Source organism: Lichenostomus cassidix, chromosome 3 (genome assembly GCF_008360975.1).
Source record: "Lichenostomus cassidix isolate B80296 chromosome 3, HeHo_3.0, whole genome shotgun sequence".
NCBI lineage: Eukaryota > Metazoa > Chordata > Aves > Passeriformes > Meliphagidae > Lichenostomus > Lichenostomus cassidix.
Window position 1 is genome coordinate 54,322,687 of NC_139483.1, and position 25,540 is coordinate 54,348,226.

At 37.8% G+C, this 25,540-nt stretch overlaps 1 protein-coding gene across 1 annotated transcript in view; it reads left to right on the plus strand.

Moving 5' to 3' along the window:
- The window catches only part of SYNE1 (spectrin repeat containing nuclear envelope protein 1), a 288,904-nt gene that overhangs the window by 23,906 nt on the left and 239,458 nt on the right, over positions 1-25,540 (plus strand). The window contains exon 3 of the mRNA XM_085055829.1: positions 25,225-25,286. Within this exon, the coding sequence (XP_084911955.1) occupies positions 25,225-25,286 (62 nt within the window). The remainder of the gene's footprint in view (positions 1-25,224; positions 25,287-25,540) is intronic.

Sequence of the window (25,540 nt, forward strand, 5' to 3'; positions counted from 1 at the left end):
AACCGTAACTGTGAAGCCAGGAGACTCTGTCCTGATCACCTACATTATTTAAGAATCCAGTCCTGAGTGATGGTGTGTCTCATGTGACCCCAAAACAGTGAGAAGTGGAGTAGAAAAGGGCACAGAGAATCTCTTCTCCATTTGCAAATATTATTACATTGATTAATTTTGCGTGGAACTCTGTGTGTGTGTAGGTGAAAAAGGGAACACATAAGGACACAAAAGAGGAAGTTGTCTGAATGAATAAGTTCCTCTTACCTCCTTGGATAAGCAGTTTGCAAGTCAAGATTGCCTAAGATAGTAAACTTACAGAAATAACTGTAGCTTCTCTGTTCAAAGGCAGCACCTCTCAACATAAGACTTACAGGACTCCACATGCAGTGAAACCATACTGGAGGAGAAAGGATTTGAAACTATGACTTCATGCTTTAGGGGCTGCATACACTCTTGCTTGTTGGCAGGAGTTTGTATGGATGGGAAACAGGAAGAGATATCTTTGCTTGGTAACCCTCTGCTCATCAGGTCTCAGAGCATCTTGAATATTGAAATTTGCATATGATATGACTTGTTAATATGAATACTGTGCCCTTGGGCATTTATTTCAACAAGTGTTGGGCTCCTGGTGGCCACTTTCAGATATTCTGGATTTGAACTCTTTAGCAGTGCAAAATTGGAGATTTGGTCTAACAAATCATGTGTAAATCTATGTGTATAAACACAAATACAAACATAGTAAAGCAATAGACACATATATTTCAAATCAAATTGATCAAATTATCATGTAAACCAAAAATGTTTGCTGCATCCCAAACATAAAAGAAAAGTCCTTAATGGAGTACATAGGTCATTATTTAATTAGCAAAGCCTAAGCACAGCAAATGTGGAAGTGCTGTGATATGATTAAAGTAAGTATTAAAGTAAGTATTAAAATCAATTGAAAAAATCCTTTTATTCCATTTGAAGAAGTAGAGTGCTGCTGACAAGAAACAGAAACATATTCATACCAGTTTATTGCAATTGTATGATCCCCATTACCATGTTATTTCAGTTTCTCTAAATTTTTAAGGTATTTGTCTTTACAGCATCCCTGCTTGGAAGGCAAACTTCTTTTTCCCACACTTGTGCAGTAAAGATGCTCTAGACCTGCTTACAACCATATAAAATACAAGAGATGCAGGCAGAAGCTAAGTACCTGTAACTGCAGATTTCCATGGCTTTCTATAATTATTATGTAATAATTATGACTAATAAATAAACAGGGTGAAAACATTTCTGTATTCACCCTGCATCTGTCACACAGTAACATGTAGTGGCATAACATTAAAAAAAACTCCAACCAAACAAAAACACTGGGAAATAACACACCATAAAGAGCCTAATAGCCTTACAGATCATAAACACTTAACTGTGGAAAAGGCACTGACCCTTCTCCTGCTTTAACAAGTGTTGTAAGTGAGGTCATAGCTGGCCTTTCCAGCCCCCATGGTACTCCACCCATACGTTGTTTTCATGAAGAACTTGAAATCACGTCAAAAACATCAGAAGGAAATAACATTTGTGTTGAATTTATGTTTGGATTGTTGTTTGTTTTCTTGGAAGGAGGTTGTTCTTCAGATGCTAGTTATTTTTAGTGCCTATGAAACCGAAAGACAGCAAATGCAGGATGGAGCCAGGAAAGCTGTGAGCAAATGTAGTATTGCTGAAAACTTGCAGACCGGAATAACTTAGTTGCCTTTGTCCTAAGCACCACCTATTCTGGACATTGGCTTCTTTTAAAACAAAAATGTTCTGTTGTTGGGAGATTATGGTGTGGGTGTGTGGTCTTTCTACAATAGATCTATCTACAATACATTACTGTTTTCTGTGACCTAATGCAAGAGTAACTGTACCTCTGTACCTCTATTTAAAAATGTCAAATTCTGTCCTGTTAAAGAACCCTATTTTCTATATGGATGGAAAAAATTAAGCCTCAATATAATTTAATAGGGCTACTGAGTTCTTACAGTGTTTTAAAAATATTTTATGGCATGCTACACAGTTTAAAATTGTTTATTTTTTTATACTAGCCTGATACTATTTAGACTTGATAGCATCTGTAAAGTTCTCAGTATTAAAACTTTCCTCTGAAACTCGTAGAATGCAGAAAACATTATTAGAGCATTACAATAACTTTGCCACCTCTGATGGTAATGTTATGTTCCTCAGATCAGTGGAAACTGGCCAAAAAGTAAAAAATTCCTACACAATGGAATTAGGTGTGTTGTGGCAACCTGCTCCAAAATCAGTTTCCTGCTGGGTTTAGTGACTGATAAAATTTCTGTGGACAGTATTTTCCTTCAAAGGGTACTCAGAACCCTAACTAAACTGCAAATGCAGGCTCGTGGTTTTGTGATTTTTAACACAGGTGATCTGCAAACATCTTCATCAAATTATTTGTGCTATCAGTTAGAATCTGTAGATGAAAAAAAGTTTTCTCTGAAATAATCTAGTGTGAATTTGCAAACTGTACGTAATTACCAGGTGACTTTGAAGATATACTAGAAGACACAGTCTTTCAAGAATTTTATTGAACCAATGAATGAGTTGATTCCTGATATTTGTGAGCTTTAGGAAAAGGTAATTTTAAAAGGGTTTTCAAAACTGAGAGTCTCAACTGCTTGATACTGTGTGATAGGTCAGCCATTTGAGATAAGGAGAGCAGTCTGAAAGCAAAGTAAGTGAAATAAACTACATGAAAGATGAGATTGTCATAAAAGTCAGTGTAGTAACCATTGACAATTCAAAAGATTTATGGGGAGCCTTGTTTATTTGGGTTTTTAAAATATTTTTATTTGAAACTAGCAAAATACCAAAAAGGTATCAGTTAAGGAAATTATATTCTTGAAGAGGTTGCTGAAGAAAATTGTTTTATCACCTGCATTCCACATCCATTAGAGAACACAATGAACTGCAGCAACAAAATGAAAAAGGAAGGTGGGTTTGTATAAGTGTACAGATAGACCAAATATGGATTTTCTGCAGGGGAAGAAATAATATCTTTGGTATTTTAGGATGGTGTGAAGATAAGTATGATTGTGCAGAATGGGTTTAAAAAAAGTGCCATACTACAGCCAAATGGCTGGAGTTAAATGTTTCTTCTGAGAAGCTTAGCGGTAGCTATGAGGAACAAATACACTCTCTTCCTTTTACTGCAACTAGAACATTGTAGAACTTCCTTCAAAGAACTTTTCTTCTTCCACCTTGAAAGGTTTGGATGTACTGAAAGTGCAGAATGTACACTTCCTTCACAATATTGAATGATAGTCACCTTCTCCACCTCTGACCTAATTTGTGCTTCAGTATAGCTTATTTTGGTGCAGTAGTTTCCTTGCCATAGTTCGTCAGACTGCTTGAAGCAGTCTCTGCTTAATCAGCAGTTATTTATAAGAGTGACCGCTTGACCTGCACAGCCCTGCCAAATCAGCCTGGCAGAGTTCTGATCTGCCCCAAAATAGAAAGACTGGCTTAGTCTTCAGGATGCTCCCATTACCTTTACCTGCACAGTGCATGTGTCTGTCATTGTCTTCTGGTGAGAAGAGCAATGCACCCTGTTTATCCAGCAAAATCCAGCCCACTGTTTACCCAGAAAAGTGAAAATATAAATGTAACTGTTTATGTGAAAAAACATAAACAGTTTGTTGTTTGTGTGCTTGCTTTGCTTTTTTTGGGTAAGGTATACATTAATAGAAAATAGTGCCTGGGGTCTGGCAGCACTTCCACCAACGCTCTGGCCCCATGTCTGTCGCTGTTGAGCCGCTAGCAGAGTAAAGAACCCAGTTCTCAGTGGCAAGAAGGAAAGACCTTTATTGTTTTGATTTCATCATATATATAGAGTTTTCAAAGGTCACCCAGATTGGTCAGTCAGAAACCTCCCCCTAGGCCTGATTGGCCAGGCCTGCACCGTCCAGATCTTGGGACACTGTTTTTAATAACATCCAAACTTTATCTTTATTTATAAAACACAGAAGGAATTCTCATGGGAAAGACCTGTGCTAGCCACACATGTCCATGTGTCTGGATGCCCCTCTGTAGGGGCCTCTCTGAGGGAAAACTGGTGATGCTGTTTTACAAATCTTTGAAACCTATTAGTCCTGGCCCAGGTGAGAACTTAGGAAATGCTCTTGGACAGCACTTCTGAGGTCTCTAAAATTTTTCTGGGGGATGGGATGTATGAGTGGTTTGACAACTGCTACCAAGTTCTGGAGGTGGGACGTCCTACAGGAGTGTCCTTCCACCTAGATTATTTAACAGTCATTTAAGCTTTGAAAGTATTAAATCTGACCCTACATGATATCCCAAGTAGGTTAATTTTTAGTAATAACACAATAATAAGAGGTGGGAATCTCACTCTGGTAAGCAGTGTTCTTTACAGTGAATTAGCCATGAATGGTAGTGTTTCTGCATGTTTACATTTTCTTAAAAAATGTAACTATCAACAAACTTTCATGCAAAAGATCAGGAAAAGCTAAGGTCAGTAATTTATAGTCCCTAATCTGTGCATTGCTACTTGTACAGTGCTGTTCTTTTCTAATATTCTGTTTTTTTTGACTCATTACCAAGTCATTTGTGTTTCTCCAGATTTTCTTTATAATACTGTCAACACAGTGTGTGGTTTGTTCTGGAGAATTTGAAAACTGGTTCATTTCCTCTAGGAAGCAGACTGTTATTAATTAATCCAAATCTTTAATTAAAATTATCAAATCAAGGTTTCATTTGTAAGTTATCATATAATTTTTTAAAATTCTTTTCAGTAGATTTTGAAGGGAAAGATTCTTTCATGCAAAGCAATATTTAAGTTTGTAATTTCCTCATATGTTTCTTCAGCACTGTTGGCGGCACATCCTTCTATGTCCATATCCAGAAACCAATGCAAGAAAGTATTTGTATTAGTCAAGAAGTGATTTCAAAGTATTGCTTGTGTCAGGACAAAAGAGGATGTTTCAGTAGAAAATCTTTTTTGATCTTTGTCTACATTAAGTTATAGATGAAAGATGCTTATGACTTGTAGATTCAGTGACACAAGCTCCACCAAGCAAACCATATACAAATATTACTGTATCACAGTAATGATAATTGAAAGTCTGTCTCAGGGAGGCCCTGTAACAAGATTGGTGGAGAGATTCCTACTGTATGAAAAAGCAGTGGCAGAGCAGATAGTCAAGAAATACAGTTAAGATCTATGCCCTTGGTTCCAATGTGAAGGATTCAAAAGTGTGACCCCAGAACTGTGGTCAGGAATTAAGGACATGTGGAGGTACCCTGTCACTGAGGAGATGCTAACAAATTTCTGAGCCATACAGGGAATAAGAAAAGAAGTATGCACAAAAGGGCATGGCCCTAAAGAAAATTCAAGTCAATCTGGAGAAACCTCAGGTAGGGTAAGTTGGTGCAGGGACTCAGTTGGTAAGAGCAATCAGTGAGGGAAAGGAGTGTCATTTCAGCCAAGTGGCAAATTGAACATCTAGGAACAGCTGGTGGGATGACTCAGATGGCGTTTGGGGAAACCCTCTATTCAGGCTCATAGCCAGGCATTGACTTACAAGGCTTATCCTGGCTCTCAGTTCTCATTTGGTGGTAGAATCTGACTGCTGAGGTAAAGTCTGACAAGGGCTGACACACATTTATCTGTTCTGGTTTTATTCTTTGTGCAGGAAACTACATTTTCAAATGGAGATTTTGGGTGCTCTTTTTAAAAATATACTTTTTTTTTTTTTCCCCAGTACTGAAATTTTGACTATTAAGCGTTATTAGCACTGAAATGGTCACTTAAACAGTTATATATTCCACAAATTAATGTGTGCAAGTGCACACTTCCATTGATTGTGCATTCATCTATACATGCACGAACATGTGCGTGTGACCTGAAGGGCATTACCCAGGAGCACTGGCAGAGACACTGTCATATTTTATTATTCTTCTCTAAAATGCTATTTCCTGTTGCGAGTGAAGAGGAGCTGTAATCAAACAGCTCATTTTGTAGGCACACATGCAACTCTGGTAATCATATATTTAAATGGGGGATAATTTCAAGGTTACTTAGCCCAGATACAATACTTTTGACTTGTATTTGCCTCAATATTTATTTTTTAAAGGTTACGTTTTTAACTTGGATCCCTAGAGCGATATCCATTTTTTTGTACTTAAATAAAAGTGGCCTCATTTTCAGAAATTAAGAGCACCTTCAGCCCTATTTGAGATCACTGAGATTCTTTTGCTTCTCTAATAGTAAACAATAAAGTTATGTCCCATGTGCCATCATATATTTCACATTAGTATTAAAATACTGAAGTTTTTTAATATCCTCTGCCTCTCAGATTGTCTTCATGCAGTTTTATATTGATTCATCAGGAAAGCAGCCCAGTTTTGACCTTGATTGAATGTGACAGCATGTTAGGACTCTGCTTGCTTTTACTTTCAAAACTAGAGCAAAACCCATCATTTTGCATTCCCTGTTTCTGTGTGAAAGCTGAAGTACTTTTAATTGCCCCAACAATAGTCTATCATCTTTTTGTTTATTGTTTTGCTGGTTTTTGTCAGAGTACACACACCCAAAATCTGTGGATATCATCCAACTTGGCTGAGACTTAGCACCAGATAGATAGTTTTTCATATTCTGTTGTTAATGTTACTCAATCTGTTCAGAACTAATTTTTAAAACATTTTTAAGTTGTGAAGCTCTGCTATTTTCCGGCCTGGGGATCCAGAAGTTTTGAATTAGATTCAAAAAAAGTAAAAAAATAATAACAAAGCTAAACGTAGTAACTTTGCCCTTGCCCAAGTCTGTTCCATCTAGGAAGAACTCTGAGTGTTTTCAAACATTAGCAAAACCTCTTGTTAAAATTTACTTTGAAGGCTGTATTTGTAATGATGTAGACATTGTGGGTTATTTCAAATGCTGGATTAAATATTTATTTCCTAGGGTTTTGTGTCATTTAAAAAAAAAAAAAAACAGGATGTAATTTATGCAATTCCTGGTAAACAAGTGTTAATCCATTTCTGTTCTTGCTCTCTACCCTCCTCATTTTCTGTCTGTTTTCCCAATGTTTGATTGCATTATGCTTTACCTAATGCAAGGACTTACATAAGGATGGAAATAACCTCAGTCAGGGTAAATCGGCATTGCTCCATTTCACTTGAGCAGAGCACTGAGGGGCTGCTCTGTATCCTTATGCACATGCAGTTAATGATTTCAGCTCCTGTGTCAAAGATCGAGGCAGACCCTTTGAGCAGCCACTGTGTGGTTTTTCTGAGTCCATATGGCACCAACCAAATTTCTGTGTTGCTAGGGCATAATGCTCACAAGCATCCTGAAATGATAAATATGAATTGGAAAGGGGGGTTTTCCCTAGACACTCCACTAAGCTAAACATACTGTATTAAGGCCACTAAAGAGCATATTACAGTAGGTTGGTGTCCTAGAAATGACTGGGGCTTTTGCACACAGGATTATCTTGCAGCTTGCATCCATCAGTAATGATGCCTGGCTGGGCCTGTATTCTCAGCAAAGCACTCAGGGGAAGTTACAGAACTAAACGCTTCCTCACTGATCTCCTTATCCACACTGCTCTCCCTGTCCCTACCCTTCCCCTGTCTCTGTCCATATCCCTCACTCTATGGTGCTGCATCTGGGGAGAGGAAAGAATAAAGTGATGTTACCTGATAAACTTCTGATTCTGCATTCCATGCAGAGCACTTCCTTGCAGATCTGTTGGTATAGAAAGCCTAATTTAATGATTCTGCAAGGTTTATATTCCCTGAAGCATGAATCTCATGGCCTCATCACAATCCTTGTTATACATGTTCAAGTAAAAACTGGCATGCACACTTCACGCAAGCATGTAAATCCATAGACATTACTGTACTTCCATGTATTTACTTTCTAATATGTGAGGTATTAAAAAACACTTGAATTTACTCCTAGTTCTCTAGGCCTAGAAGACTAAATCTATGGTAAGTATTTTTGGTAGATGCCCCTTTTTCTGAGGTGTGAAAGTAGTCCAAAGTCCCAGTTTGGTTATTTCACTGTGGCTTGATTGCTTACATTTCCTAAACCAAGGGGAGATAACTTGTCCAAAATCCAGAATTTGACTGACATGAAACCAGATCTCTACCATCAGCATGTACTTAAACAGCCATTGTCAGCCTTTGATTACAGAATGGACAGCTCATAATATCTGGTGGAAGAGGAAGACTTAAAAATTAGATGCTAATTTCATTAAAGAAAAATTAAAAATCACCATTGGGGGAGTTTTTGCTTGTATCATATCCTGATACCTCAGTTATTTGTGAGAATGTAACAGGTTCTGGTGTGGACCCTGCAGGGGAGAATTTAAGATAGTTCTCTCATTCACTTTGCCTCAAATGTGAACTTTTCTGCAGAAGCTATCATTTGAGGTGATTATCAGACAGACAAGTTCCATCACGCTTTTGGCTTGGGACTCCTTGTGGTTATACTCATCTGGCCTCCACTGAGTAAAAGGGGCTGATCTGAAAACCATGGAATGTGTTTTCTGAAATGGGTCACTCAGGTGATCCCTTTAGTGAAACTTCTTGAATAATAACACTAATTACTATTGTACTGATTGCATTAATACTTCAATGGCAGTTACCTACGGAATTACTAATGTGGTAGTTTTATTTTACACTGTGAAGGTGACAGAGTTGTCCTCCATCTGCTAAGACCATAAACAGTGTACTTTTTTCTCTTAACCCTAGTGAGATGTCATCTTCAGAGTGCCTGCAGATACTTGCTTTCAGAATCATTCTTTGATACTCTTCTCCTCAGTGTGAAAAGCTGACCAGGAAGTTTGGACTGCCCTAGAATAGCAATGGGAAACTGAGTTTTTCACTGCACTTCACTGTTATTCTCTCCAGATAGGACACAAGCTGTACCCACTGAAGTTTATAAAGGCTTCTTGGACTTCAATCAAGGACTTCAAATCTTAAGTGTCTTTCAGGAAGTAGAACTCCTTTGTCAAAACAATTAGAAAATACTGTGGTATGCAGCTATCAGTTTTTGAGGCATAGATCAAGATACTAGGTTGCAGCACGTAATAATTTCCGTTACTGTTTCTCTAGTTTCCTGGTATGAAATAATATCAGTAGTCAAACAGGATTGCCAAGGCTATAAAGGCAAAGTGAGCTGAACAACATTAAACAGTTTGTTGTAATGCAGTGAACGTTATGTCCCATTAAGCAGCTGAGTGAAGTATTTGAGCTCTGTATGCTGTGGCCGACTTGTTTGGGCTTGTTTGTTGACCAGACAGCATTTAATATTTTCTACTCTGTCACAGATACGAAGTATTGCTTTCCAGACTAGAGAAATAATTCCAAGTTAGGAGGTGCAGTTTTTAAATGCAAACATTGTCATAATGAGAAAATCATGCACAAATTGATACAGGAAGAGTTTGTGTAACCATGGTGTGAAACACAGCACTGAACTGGTGGGAAAGAATCCAGGTCTTGCTGTTAAGACCTCCCTGGAGGAGACTGACAATGTTTGATCCTGCTTGGGGACAGCTCCCACCTTCCCCCAATACCTGGTCCTTTTTCCAGCTCTGCTACCAAGTCCAGCCACTCTCACCATCCCACCTTGTTGCTCTCTCCATGATGTTATCCCTGGATCCCATGCTCAGGGTACTGCTACAAATTTGTTGCTTCTAGGAGGATTTACTAGAGGTCACTCAAAAGTAATTTCTTCACTTACGTGCTTTGTATGGAGCATGGCTTCCCTTCAGGAGTGAAGGGTCTGTTTCACCAGCTAGAAAACACAACAATAATAAAAAGCAAGTAGAAAAGTTTAGAGGTGGTAGAAATTCACTCACTAATACATTTCCCTGTTAATGGGGTTTTTTCCTGGCATATGGTTTCATGCTGGTCAGTTATATCTAAATTCTGTAATTGTTTGTCTTAGCAAAAGTAATAGTTACATGGAAATAAGCAAAACTTAATAACTGAACTGCTGATAATATTACATAGTACGAATAAGCACAAGCAAATAAATTATTTTTCTGACCTTATTTAGATATATATTTATTTATTAGTTCTAAGTGGCCTGAGGCCTCTTCATCTTCAGTGGACATACACGAAGCAGAATGGGCATCTGGCTTCTTACGGCTGCACAGACTTTGCTTTTTTTACCTGAAAGAAAGCAGTTTGTTATCTTCAGTAGAGATGATTGATAGGCCAGGTACATATTCTTACCCCAACCAGCAGAGGAGCTGGGCAAATTACTTTTTCTTTTTCTTTTATAAATGTTAACAGAGAAATGCCAGCTATTTCTCATTTTCTTGTCATAAGGACAATAAGAGGCAAATGTTGTTCCTGTACTGTGAGGTTCCTGTACTGTGTTTAGAATGAGTTTCATCAGTTGCTGCAGCCTTGTAGGAAATACCTCTTGGTGTTGTAATTAGGGTCACTTGTTGTGCTCGTGAGCCAACACCACAGTTGCTTCTCAGTTACAGCATATGGTCCTGCAGCTCTGTTTGTAACAGGAAATGAATTTTAGCTCTTGTACTATCCTTTCTGTTTCCATTGCATCCTCCTGCACCAGCCGATACAAACAGCGCTTTTTTAACACCTCTTGAGAAAGTCATGCATTTAATAGGAGTGCAGTTGGCATACATAAAATAAAGGCAGCACGTTGCTGTACAGGAACAAGGTCACCACTGTGCTGCTGCCTTTGCCTGTGCCAGAGCCCTGAAAACCCAAGCTGGAGCTGCTACTTCCCCTGTGGAGTCAGAATAGTGGCTACTGCTGTGGGAACAGAAGGGACGTGAACCTTTGGAAGCCACAGTTGCTGCTCTGGCTTTGTACAGGGTCTGTATTTCAGGTTGGGGAAGCAGCTTTACTATAATGTATCTTGACTGTTAAGATGCTTTGCCTAAACCCATAGATCTTGGTGTGATTCAAAAAGTGAATTTAAAGCTTATAATAAGTAAATATTTGAGGGTGGTGATTTTTGATGAACTGCAGTTAAAACCTTTCACTAGGTTCATCATCATCATTGTCATATTCCGATCTACAGCACAGTCCTTGTGTTTTGCTGTTTGGTATTTGGTTACCTTCAGAGAAAACTGATAAGTGCTCTTAGGAGTCCTCAAGGGTTTTGTTTACTGACTCTGCTGTTTAGATACTTCATGCCTATGTGGGTTCTCGTGATAATTTTTTTTTTGCTATTTTGAGAATACAATAGAAGCATCCTAGGGAGGATCGAAATGAAAAGACTGATTAAGAATGGTGAAGTTTAAATCTGTGTGGTCTATTTTTCCTTTCATTTAGACTGACTTTACAGCTGAATGTAGACCCCAGTAAGCTCATCTCACTGTGGTTCTCATCATGCTGAAATTTATTCTCATGCAGCCCTAATGATGTCAGTGGAATGGCTCAGTGTGAAATCACAATCAGACCATGAGCTTTTAAGCTTTCTGGAAGGTAGCCTCAGGTATGTCACGAAACAAGGACACAGAAAAGGAAGAGATATATGCTAAATGTACTGAATAAAACAGTATAAGCACTGTTAACAGTGCTTAGTATAACAGTGCTCAGTGTTAACAGTTAACAGTATAACAAGCACATTATATAGGTTGGATTTACAATTTGATTTTTTTTTCTCTTTTTCATATTATGGTAGCTAAAAACAAAACAAAAGGAAGAAACATACCTAGATACAGTGATAAAGAACCTACTAATAATGAACCAGGATGTTGTTTTCTCAATAATTGCTTCAACAAAGTTTTACTTAGTTGTTTTTACCCTATATTCCTGTAATATGTATAAAAATTAGGGAATATTTTATGCTGCTAACTGTAGGCTACTCTTTTATCTTTTCGTTTAAAAGTAAATTATGACATTTTTTATAAAGGAAATACAGAAGTTAATTTCAGTGAATTTATATTCACTTTTATTTTACTTTATTGAATGTTTCTGGTTATTTTTGTAGAAGATACATGCTTCTCACAAAACACTTAATTTTTTATGATTCAGTAATAATATTTTTCATGCTGTGTGAGGGTAATTAAGTATGATATTACACAGTAATAAATGGTTTCTATTGCTTCTACTGAGAGTGAAGTAAAGCTTGTAAAGAGGACAAGTCTTTGCAGTCTTGTCTGCAGTAATGTTTGTAACTAAGTTGAATGTATCCTGAAACTGTATTCTGGGCTGCATCAAAAGAAATGTGCCCGTGTGAGACCCTGCCTGGTATCCAGGTCTAGGGTCCCCAAAACAAGCAAAGCGTGGACCTGTTGGAGCTTGTCCAGAGGAGGCCACCACGTTGATCAGAGGGCACTGCTGCAATCAAGACAGGCTGAGAGAGTTGGAGCTGTTCAGCTTGGAGAGGTGAAGGCTCCAGGGAGACCTTTTAGCACCTTCCAGTACATAAAGAGAGGTTACAAGAGGGCAGAGAGGGACTTTTTACAAAGGCATGTAGTGACAGGACGAAGGGGAATTACTTTAAGATGAAGGAGAGTAGATTTAGATTAGATATTAGGAAGAAATTATTTACTGTAAGGTTGGTGAGGCACTGGAACAGGTTGCCCAGAGAAGTTGTGGACTCCCCATCCCTGGAAATGTTCAAGGCCTGGTAGGATGGAGCTCTGAGAAATCGGGTCTAGTGGAAGATATCCCTGCCTGTGCCAGGGCAGTTGGAACAAGATGATCTTTAAGGTCCATGCCAAACCATTCTTTGACTGATCCTATGATTCTGTGATTTGTGTCCCAGACTCCTGGGGACTTGATCACCCGGAAAAGAAGTCAACGGAGGGGTATCTTGTATTTTCTCCAATCCTTACCCTTTCCTACTGAATCCTGCTTAGAAAAGTAGAGAGTTATTGCAGCCGAGTTGTCATATCCTTATGAGTTGGGATATGTGCTTCTATCTGTTGTATTTGAGGACTGCCAGGTCCACTAGATTAAATAAATACTATGAGTTTCACTAACACTTTTCCTGTGAAGGAGAGCAATTATGACAAAAGTGAAAAAGTCTGAGTTTGTAATTCAGCTCACACTTAAGAGGCCCACAGGAAATTAGGGAAGAAATTTTACCTCCATAATGAACATTCATGTGTTCCACTGTTTTCTTGTACCTCATACACATTGAAATCCTGCAGCATGTAGACTTCCTGCCTACCTTATTCTCTGAGTTCATGAGGTTACTGTTTCTGTGCCTGTGGACACAAACAGCATGTTGTGCCTACTGGAGTATGTTACCATACCTATTGCTAGTGTCTGCTGCACTTGTAATTAGCTGCCTCATCATTGCCATTGATAGCAATCAGCATATACTTGCACAGCATGAATATTAGAAAGATGCTTGGAAAAAAACCCAAGACCCAAACAAGCACAAACTATGTCAGCATTGGGTTGACTTCATCTTTGGATTAGATCCTTGGTTTAAGGGAACCTACTTTTATACTGTTTTAAAAGAATAAAATGGATTTAGAGTCTAGAAGTTGTGTTAGGGGGTTTCTTTCTATTTAGTGCAGTATATTCCATGCCTTCCCATTCTGCAGAAGACTTGTGTCAGGGCAACTGGAATAAATACAGACAAAATCAATACAGATGAAATGCATATTCAGCTTGCAGAGCTTCTCCTGAAGCTCACTCTCTGGTGTAAGGTATGAATGAGCTGAAGGAGGAGGGATTTTTGGTATTTGAAAATGTATTCATACTGTATTTTTCTCATTGAGTATGAATTGGATTAAGACAAGGTTTTTTCCCTATCGATTTGTGGCAAATCAAAATGCATGCACCTTACAGGTGCTGCTTGAGGCCAATATTCTCATTACTTCCTTAACTACTAGCAGTGAAATGTCATGAACTCTGGAATGCACTTAGCAGTTTTATCTGTTCATGTGCAGGAGTTTATTCAGCAGGGCCAGTAAGATGAAAACTTTCTGTGTGCTAGGGAAATAGGTCCTCTTTATAAATATGTATGCTATAAAATGAATGAAAAAAAACCCTTTGTATTTCAGATGAGAAATGATGACCAATCTGAAGTAGAAGCTCAATGACAAATGCTTGTTTCTTTCACTGGCAAAATTCTCATTACTTTGCATGTTGCAGTGTTAGGGCAGAAATTATGAATAAGATCATGGTTATGTTTAAATATATATAAAGAAAATAAATTTTTGCTTCCAAGGGAAAAAACAATAAACAGATATAAGAGTATGAGAGCCTAGTAGAGCTTTTAAAAAGTAATTGTCCAAGAGCAAAGTTACCATCTCACTTCAATCTAAAGGGCGGGCAAAATGTATCATAAATGCTTGAAGTTAAGCCTCACTTGCCCCTGGTTGTTAGGGATGAGAACAATTACTTGCTTGCAGACCATCACTGCCTTTCCCTTCATGGCAGCCCCCTGCTTTCCAACTTTCCTACTGAACTTTTCAGCTCAATTTCTATTGCGTGGGCAAGGACAGAGGTTGGCAGAACGCTGCTTTCCCTCTCCCAGGGCATGGGCTCTACTCTAGCTGTTCCTCAACAGGATTTCATTATTCCAGCACAGTGGCCCAGATTTCCTTTTTGTCCTTTTAAGTAATATAATCACTACAAAAATTCTTTTACTTGCCTAGTGGTGTCTGTGATTTGCTGCTATGGAAGAGACTGTTGAAGACAAACAGTCAGGATGATACTGTTTTGTAATACACTTACTTGCTTGCTGTGGTGTTTCACAGAAGAATGTCAAATCAGCTTTAAAAATACTAATCAGTGCCTAGACATGTGCACTTTAGTTTGAATAATGTCAATTTTTTTGCCAGAGTCATTCTGTTCAGATCAATGCAATTCCACTGAGCGAACTGGTGTAGTATACAAATAGCTGAAACTTGTAAGTGAACATACTTGGTTTTTGATTATGGGCTATATCCTATGATTTTGGGGTGGAATGATGTTCAGAGAAAAGACTCTGATGTATGATGAAGTCCATCATTCCTAACACTTGGTTTCAGAGATTGAATTGTCTTCATTGACATTGTAGCCTTTTTTTTTAATATATTTTTATCTTCAAATCATTTGGCTTCAAGTATATTTTTAAGGGTTTTTTGGTTTCTTTGTAGTGAATTTAATTACACTTTCCCAAATATTTTTCATAGTATTTTCATATCAAAGAGAAGAAGTAGTTACAGAAATAGGGCAAGAGTTGCAAAGTCACATGCTTAATCATTAGGTCTTACAGGAAGAGCAACATTATTGTAAACAATAAAAAATAAAACCCCACATTTTATTAATTGACAATTTTCCCTTCATGCACAAAAAAAATGGTGGGAAGCATGTAGTTAGAACCTGTGTGGTTATGTAATTAAAGACTGATCCTATCACATGTGTAGAAGAGGAGAAAATAAAGTTTGTACAGACATGATTACACCTGGAATACTTAACTTCTGAGTTGTCTTGGCAATGACAATAGTGTCATGCACTCCAGGACAGTACAGGCAGATTCTGCCTGTTTCTTTCACTCTTCCAGATGCCAGTCAGAGGTTTTTCCCACCTTCTGGGTACATACTGTCTAGATAATTCACACCTTTCTTCTTCCCTCCTCAGATTCATCCCTTTAACCTAGTTTTTGTCCCCTCTGTGCCTGAAACAGAGAGCTACATCCAAGCACCATCATGGGGATGAGAGAGAAGGTGGGGATAGATCTTGAGCATGCAGCTTCCTCATAAGATTACTTGAAGCGGAAGCAGTTATGGGCAGTAAAAATTGATTTTTTCCCTGTATTCCCCAAGCTGAAGCACGTTCCACCACTCTTTGTGGGAACAGTTTGTGTGCAGTCTGCTTAGTGTTTCATCAAGGCTTTGAACGTGGGTTGTTGGAGAGTCTTAAGTGCTAAAATTCAAGTGTTTGTGAGAATTTGAAAAGGCTTGCAATTTGGACAAATTAGGATAGACTTTTTCAGGTTATCCAGAGCTCTGCTTCTTGCCAAATGTGTAACTCTGAAGGTTCTACTTATTCATTTATGTTTTGAGAAAAAAATGAAGGAGCAGCCAATCTAAAATTAAGACTCTGCATCACAAATAACTTGTAGATGGATTGACAAAAAAAAAATTCCACTGACTTGTTAAAGCATTGTTTGCCATAAATCATAAGCCTGTTTGTAGTTCTTCACTGTCTCTAGCACTTTATCAGGTAGTTTCTTTACTAGTTTCTTTACTAGTTTCTTTTCTCTTTCCATGCTTGAACAATTACAGTCTTCCAGATCTAGATAGCACTTAGTTACCATAATAGAATTGTCTGTAGGAATAAAGTTATTACTGATACAAATCCTAATAGAACTGCATTTTGTAGCTCACTAGTCTGCCTTGAAGTTTTAGCAGCCTCTTTTATCTTTGTCTGGCTGAACTGAATACCACAGACAGATCTATGATTCTTATCACTTTGAGGGCTCATTGAATGTTTAGGCCATTTGATGCTCTCAATGGGCTTTTTGATTATGTAGCTTGAGAATAAAAGTAGTTGAAGTTCAAAATGGTTGATCCTATGCAGCCTTCATGAAAAGAATTCACTGGTTTTTAATGGACTGTATCAGAAATGGTGGTCAAAGTAGTGCATTTTTCCAAGATGTTCGTGCATCATATGGCACAGACAGTACAGCGACTGCAGGAATGAGGATCACACAAGTAATTGTCATTTGCAGGGAAATCTATTTCTGTTCAAGACATTGCCCAATTTGATTTCCTTGAAAATCCCTCACTTTTGGATAGTTTGGATAGTTTTTGGATAGTTAGATAGTTAGATAGATAGATAGATCTCAAAGTGCTGCCTGGAGTTTGTTGGCCAGCTTGCTTCCTTTCTATGTGGTTTGCTGTTTTTCATCTTACAACATAGCAGGATGTATTATTTGGTACCACAAAATTTAGTGTTGCTTTAACCCTTACTACCATGTCTATGTTTTTACTGATTTTGAGCTGTTCTGATGTTTTGTTCTAGTCTCTTTTATTCATATTAGAATTATTACTACATTTTTTACTATAAACAAATAGAAACGTTTTGTATAATTATTGGTGAATATTCTTAATTCATTAGCAACATACTAAAAATACCACTACAGTAAAAAGGACGCTTATATCCTGATTTAATCCATTGGACAGCATGTGCCTAGTATGTCTCCATAAGTTTTGATTTATTTCAGTGGATTCTGAGCTTTCCATATCCAAATCAAGTCTCTTCCCACTGTTTTTAGGCTATTGAATTCACTGTAGGAATAGAAAAATGATAATTTTACTGCTGGTAGTAGAAATCTGCTCCAAGCAGTGCATTTGCTGCAATGTATTTACATTTCTGTTTCTCATAACAGAGAAACACTAAAGATTCGAATTCCAATTCAGTTCTGACATTTTTGCACAAAGTCTGTCTCAAAGGTTGTAGTGCATCATGTTTTGAGCAGTCCTATTAATGTCAAACAATATTAGCAAATCCACTGCAAATCAGTGATGACTGTTACAGTAGTTTGCCTGCCTGACAAGGTTGGCTTCAGGAAAGCAAGACTCTCCATTGTTTCAGGAGTTCATGTAAGTGCCACACAGTGTGTGAAAGATGAAATCACAGCCTGTGCTTTTAATTTTCAGAGATCTGCTACCTTCAGTTTGATCTCATAGGCATTTTTGTATAACTGCTTTTTGAGTACCTTTCTTGACTGCAGAATGACTGCTTAAAGCTCTGACTAATAAAGATACTTGAAGACATACTGGTACTGATCTAGATTACCTATAGATCTATAACCAACATTTTAAAAGATATTATTTAAATTATTTTCTTTAAATTATTTGATGTGCCTGTCTTTAAGACTTCTGTTAAAAGTTAGAGTTTGTTTCATTGAGGCTTTTTTTTTAAATCTGAGTTTAAAAGCTCTAAGGGAATAGACCAACAACACACAAAGGTAATTATACACAAGGTTTTCATGTCAGTAGAAAGAACAGCTGCAAAATGTATAAATGGCAGCATGATGCCAATTGCAGAACTGCAATGAGCTGTAAAAAAACTCAAAAAATATTAGTAGTTTGGTTTTTTGGGGTTTTTTTATTGTAGTCATTGCAAATGTTACTGTAGTAGGTAGTTTATAGACAGAAGAATTATCATCACTGATTTTTCATCAGTGCCTTTAAATCTAATGTCTTTAGGAAAAATTAGTTTTTGACCTGGTGTGGCTACTTATTAGAATGAATGTATTGAAACATTAGTGCTATGTAGGATAGTTATTCTTTTTAATGAAATTCACTGGATTTTATAGATTTCTGTCTGTTTTGTCACCATCCAAACCATCTCTTTAAGTACATAATTAGAGAAAAAAATAATTATAAGAAAAAATGTCAAGTTGAGTCTGATCAGTTACATCAGGCTGTTTTCACCTTATCTATTGGTGCAGGAAAAGAAGTGTGTGTGAACACTTAAGTTCACTGGCAGCTGTGCCAAAATGATGAGTAAATAGACACCTGCAGAGCAGCAAATCCTGAATCTTTCAGACAGAGCTGAAGCCATTGCACATGATTAATTCAAATGTTGTGTATCCTGATTTTAGTTAATATCTTCAAGGGTGCTGCTTTTAAAAATGAATTAAGTATGCCTATAATGGTTTTCTAAATGGTGGTGCTTTAATTTCTGACTGTATTCAGTTGAGTGGGGATACTATGAAAGTGAATCATATATGAGTAATGTGTCTACATGAAATGGAGATTAAGGCAGCAGTCAGTGGAGATGAAAATAGTAGTGCTGCAGCACAGGCAGATACACAATAAACATAAAATGCAACTACATTCATTGATTAGTTACAAATGTATTCTGCTTCTACATGTGGAGAAGAAAAAAATGCAACCCATACAGGCAAAATATGGTGCATAGCAATTTAATCTCAGTTTGTTTTATTTTTAGTCACTCAAAACATAAAATAGGAGCATGTGTGCTGCAAGGACTGGAAAGGGGAAAGATGCACGAGCCAGACATTTTGGGCATATCTTCCAACCCACTGCAGAAATCATGTTGTCCTCGTTTGTTTCTCCAAACACCAAGGGAAGTCCTTCTTATCAAAGTGAAGCAGTTTTGGGCAGTGCAGTTGTGTCCAGACCATGTCCTGGCTTCTAACAATGAAGATTAAATCACTGCACTGTGCTCTGTTCATGCTCTGTCCCTTCCTGTGAAAACCAGAGCACAGGAAAATGGGGGATAATGTGAGTCTGGGTGGCACAGGAACCTTTGACATGTGCTCATGAGAATATGGGCACAACAGGGCCTTACCTTGGATCTAAGGACTGGAATTCTCCCAAGTTCCACAGCATGAGCATATGCTGTGACAGTCTAAGCACTGCTGTGAGGTGGAGCCAACAGCCTGAGTTAAACACACTCTCTAGTGCTATCTAAAATTTTGGTTTCCCAGATTTCAAAAATTTAACCTGCTTGCACAATCCACAAGTGCTTCCAGAGAGACTGATTGCTGATTGTGCTTGCAATAAATTGACTGAAACAAAAGAAGACACATTGATTTTTTCAGTTTGTACATTATTCTAGCCAGATATTTTTTTGAAATGCAACTTTCTTTGGATGATAAATTGAATTATTATTTACATCTTTCTAAATAGTGACTATGTAGACACCTTCTGTCTTAGAAGTGAAGGAGATCAATAAGAAATATAAAATCAAAATGCATATTGTGTAAATACAATTCAGACAGTAAGAGCAGAAAGTCCTCAACTGTGTGCCAGTTGCTGTGCAGTAGCATGTGGCTCAGCAGGCAGTGCTGCTGCCGATGTGAGCCTGCTTCTCCACACTTCAGCTTCTGGTAGTTTTTCCACCAGTATGTGTGTGGGTTTTCTCTATTTCTACTCTTCCAAATGACATGAAACCTTTGGCTCCCAAAGGGCTGTGCTAAGGTTACCTGTGGATTGAGCAATGCTATATGCTGGTGCAAACCCCAGAGAGCTGTTCCCCATCACTTTCTCTAGCAGGGGTTTGGCCAAGGTTGCCTTCTAGCCCTTGTGCATGGATTTTCTTTCAGCAGAAACTGGTGGGGAGCAGACTGGTGCTCAGTGGTGGAGCAGGCTATGAGTGATGTGTCGACCTAGATCCCAAATCTTGGAAATTCAGATAAATACTGTTACTGTGACCATCTCACTGTCTCTGATAAAGCACATTCAGTAGAAGTGTATCTGAAAGCTGCACTTTGGCAAAACCTGTCTTTCTCTTTAAAATATAAAAAAAAAAAATATAAATGCATGAGGCATTTAAAAATCTATTCCCATTCTTTGTATCAGTACTGCTAAGTCTTGTTGTCAACTGAGTTCCAATGGCTGCCAAAAACAACTTTTCCCTCTTTGCTCACACTGCCCACAGCATCCTTTCTTTCATCCTAAAACCTACAGAGTTACTATTAAACTTGGCAGTTTTTTTTTTTTTAAACCAAAGCTTTCCTGGAATTTAAAAAAAAAAAAAACATTAATTGGAGGTTTAAAGGACAAGAAATAAATCTGCATGGCCTCTGTGCAGTATTCCTAATTGGGGTAATTCACCTGTTATGAAAGTATTAATTAAATATGCAGTTTAAAATATTGCCCCTTTTCATGAGCAGTGTCTCCATATTATTGCTTTCACTCTGCAAGCTTTTCTACAGCTGCTTGAAGTTAAAAATGTCATTAATGAAGACAGAAATTGTTATATAACATAACTTTTTGAAAGCTTTAGAGAATGTATGCCATATTGCTCATCAAACAAATTTTTCCATTGAGGTGCTGTCCACTGCTTTCTGTGCTGTGTTCTGTTCTCAAGTGACATTGAAACATTGCAGCTGTTCTGGCACACTTTTCTGTATTCCCTGGTTGATTTAGCAGTATGACAAAAACTTGGAAAAGAAAATAAAACAAAAAGTTCTTTGGTGTTTTTAGTGCAGAACTATTGAAACCAAAGAAAACAAAAAAAAAAAGGATACTGGAGCTGTGAGGAACTTGAATTTCACTAAAGCAAGAAACAAAATAAATCTTCACATTATTCAGTCTGTGAAAATCAATCAGGATGCTTTTATTAGGCATGTGTGAACTTGACTCTGTCTTGACTCTCTGTGCATGAGCCTCCTTCTTGTGTTGCCTTGAAGCAGAACCCAATATTTGCTACTCTGCACTGCATCTGCCTTCCCACCATCCTGTCCCCAAGCACCTGAGGCTAGAGGTGCTTGATGTGCCATCTGCTGCTGCACAGCACACACCTGTCAGCATAATACCAGACATTATAAAAAGTATGCATGATGAATAGTCCATCAACATATTCATAACTGTCTGAAGATGCATAGCTGGTTGTGCTCATTGAAAATAATTTATTCTAAATGTTTTAAAGTAAATATAGCAAATTACTTTTGTCTTTTTTTTCCTAATCAAAAATTCCTGTATAAAAGCAGTCTGTTGGTGATGCTTTAGTAGAGGAAAGGTTTGTAGTAATATGAAGCTATTTCCAGCCAATTAAAGGAAGGTATTTGATTAAACATATCTTTTTGCAATGTTTCTTTCAGATGCAGAATGATATTGTCAGAGTCATGGTGTTTTACAGAAACAGAAATTTGAATTTGACCTCTATAATGATATATTTACAATAATGGCATACTGAAAGAGGGCTTTCTTATTCTCATTTCAGTAGTGTGTACTACTTTGTTGGCCCCTGTAGGGGAATAACATGATTCTCCACAGAGAATGTTTCATATCTGCCTTGATTTTACCAGAGGAAAAGAAATCTGTTCAAATGCTCTGGTGCTCTGATTTAACAGAATCAAAAGTGCTGCACAATATCAGAAATTTGAGTATGTTTCAGGCTCATCTGGGTGTACTCCAAAAATTCTCTGTGTCCTTACATGTGTTTCATGCCCCTTGTAGAGCAAATCAAATACATTATTCAAAGCTATGTGGCCTACATGTCTGTTCAGATTCATTGCTTGCTATTTCTTCCACTTCCAGTTGCAAAGCTGAAGGACATCCTTGCCTCTCTAGAGTATGCAGTGAACCCAAGTGGTTGTTTTTGAAAGCTGTTTTCCGTTATATGTGTGACAACCCAGAGAAGGTGGTTTGTGCCATTCAACCATTTTTACCTACTGAGCACTATATTGTTACAAAAGCACTGGTGAGAAAGCTGCATCAGTTTTTGCAGCCACACATCTTTTTGCTTCAGGATATCAGCAGTGTAGTTGGGTTGTTGCGGTCCCTGGATGAATTATTCAAGCTCTTGACATCAGAGATTTCTGCTTGCGGATTGGTTGGTGCTGGGATAATAAAATCTTTCCACAGAAAAACAGTGGAGAAGGATGATGGCAGTGAGACCAGCAGAACTGCTGCTTCCAATACAGCTGGCTTTGTCTGGCTGCTGCATCTCAGCGAGAACATACAAGGATGTTTTTAAGGTTTGGCTTTATGTGAATTCCCTGATAAGAGATGGTGGAGGGATTTTTGAAAGAGGCCTGCATTTCCAGTGAGGGAAAAAATCGGATCATTGCTGCAAAATTACTTCTGGCTGTATTTTAAAGAAATGCTGCACATGAGAGAGGGGTAGAAGCTGCAGCAGCATCCACAGCAGCATCCACAGCAGCAGCAGCAGCAGCAGCAGCAGCAGCAGCAGTGTCTATGGCTCACTATAACGGTGCTGGTGGCAGAAGTGCTCTGTCATGGAATGTGCTTCCCGAGTTCTTTCAGCGCCAGCAGGGTAAGTGGTGCGAATACGGAGCTGACAGTCCTTGCAGGTGGGGAGAGCATAAGGAGCTGTGTGACACACATGTCTTGTGGGTAGAGGTAAACAGTACCTCTGCAGAGAATTTAATCAATGAAAATAACAGAGTTGCTTCCAGGTAAATTTGTAAAAAGCATATTTACAATGGAATTTTTAAAATCAAAGTGCTACTTTTGTTATGTTCAGACATAGATTTTACAGTGTATCAGAAAAATCAGTTCTTTTTAAGCCTTTGCCACATAAATGCTAAAACCAAGGAAACTTTATTGTTAGTAGTTCCAGCTGGGCTCATAAAGAATATATTGCTCACATAAATTCCCTTGAAACAGGTTATTTAGAAAGGCTATTTCTGCTGTTTGTGGTATGATTGAAACTGTGTATGTCTTCTGCTGGTAAAGTGTCTCTTTGGAAGCTGGAAGCTGGTTTTCTGATTTCCAGTTTTTGTCAGCAGGTTGTTTCTTAAATCACCAAGATGCAGTGGAACTACAAATTATGGAATCATTTTCTCTCATTTCTTTGATGAGAAGTTTGACTTCTGAAGGCCTGGTTTATTTCTTTTGGTGTGCCTTTGTTGTATCAGGGTTGTTTTTTTAAGCTTCAGAGGTGTGAATGAAGGCAGAACTGCACTGATTCTGTGTGTGCTTGATCTCTATCCCTACACTTACACAAAACCCAACAGAAGTGTACAAGTACTTCCATGGAAGTTAATTTGGCTACCTATATATGGACTTGCAGAGCACAGCTGACATTTGTGGTATGTCAAATGGAAAGCACCTTGTTCATGTTTAGGAACCATGCAGTGAGAAGTCTGTTTTTCAGAATGTAGAAACAATTTTCACATAAAAAGTCAAGACAACTCCCTGCCAAAAATAGTCAGTGTGGAATGAAGCATGATGCAGTATCTTAGTGATATTTTTCATAATTTGCCCATAAGTGCAACAAGTAGATTCTGAGAATGTAATAAATCTTAAACAACTTATGTAAGACCACCTGCCAATGATATCAAAGGAAAATAAAGAATACAAAATTATTTTCTTAGGCATAAAGTGTCTAGCAATGTATTATGGAGAGTGTAGGTATCTTTTTTTCCCTCTGGTATTTCTCATATGTGAGATAGTAATTACATGTAAAGAAAATATTCCTGAATTATAATACACAGACACTTTTGTATATGGTCAGGGAGCTGTCACTGTCCCACTGAAGATAACATTTTTACCTGTGAATTTTGTGTGGTGATTTCTGTCTTTATGTACCCTCATTGTGAAGCAGCATTGCATGAGTATAAATCAGGGAGCTAAGCTCATGATGCTATGTTATGAATGCTTGTTAGTTAGTAATGCAACAGGCTTAGTAGTTATCTATGCCAGAATTTTAACAGGTATTAAGGTATATTCATTTTAATTTTACAGATGTGGAATAGGGAAAATGCTATTCAGTGCTGCACAAGTCACTATCAAATGCAGTAGCTAAAATTAGATACTCCATCTGTAGGCTTTGGGATATGCATATATTCTTATGAAAAGTAAATATTTAACAGCAATTTTATTTATTTGAATTTTCTGCTGGGAAATGAAGGCGCTTATTCAGAGCTGATGATGGTAATAACATTATTTGTTTTTCCATGAAATAGATATTTCCTCCTATTTTTGAAATAAAAATCTCCCTCGTGAATACTTGAATACCTTTGTTGTGATACTATTCTATGTGTCAAAACTGGTTACCTATAAGGAAGGGGCAGGACTTTGTGGACTGGTTATAGTGCTGTGATTCTCTTCCCTCCACTGCTGTGACCCTTGCTGCTGCAGTTGGAGGAGCTCATTCGGGAGCTATTTTTATCTGTGCATCTGGCAGCTGTCCCACAGGGACAATCTGACAGTCAGGGAAATTCACTGTAAATCAGACAAGTGCTTCGAGACAGGACTAAGGGAGGTAGTAAGTAGTGGTGTAGAAACTGCCTGAACTAGCTAATGGCTCCTTCCTGGCAGGATCTCCCAGAGGACAAATAAGTTTGATAATGCAGTTTCAAATCTTATTTTTTTAACATTCTAAATATTTTCAAATACACACACTAAGAGTATTTTTTCCAAGTCCCTAGCTGACTTTCTACATAAAAGCAGTTTGACTGTCAGAGATGTGGATTCTAGTTAAAAAGTATAGAGAAGTTCTAGGTGCTCAGACCTTGCGTAAGTATAGTATGAATTTAGAACTCAAATTTAGCTTGACATTCAGATTTTAAATGGTGTATTTCTGGTCATTGGCTTGTTAAGACTTGAACTTTGTCATTAAACTCTTCAAATAGTTAAGTATCAGAACATTATTGTAATAATATGAAGTATTTGTTACAAGTATTTAGAGGCAATATTGAATGTCTCAATAAAATACAGAGCTGTTTCTGGTAAATGCGGAATGCATTTGTTGTCAATAGCAAATTTTACTTTTCCATAATGTAAATCTGAAAGTGTCCAGTGATGTCTAATCAAAATGATTTTCTTTTATTCTCAGATGAACAAGAGGCAGTGCAGAAACGGACTTTCACAAAATGGATCAATACTCATCTGGCTAAGGTAACACATGGCTTTGAAATTTATTTTTTTTAAAGCAAACCTTTTAATCATTCCTTATGCAGCCCTGGAGTATAGACTATGTCAGATTTCTCTGAGCAGTATTTCATAAAGCTAAAAAAGGATCCTCATCATCTGCACACCATTGAGGATGAATCTCATCATGGAAGTGGTCAGCTGCAAAAGTGCAAGTGATGTCCAGAGGCAACCACCCAGCTTCTTTGGCCAGAACTGAAAGGGAGCACAGTAGCTGCTAT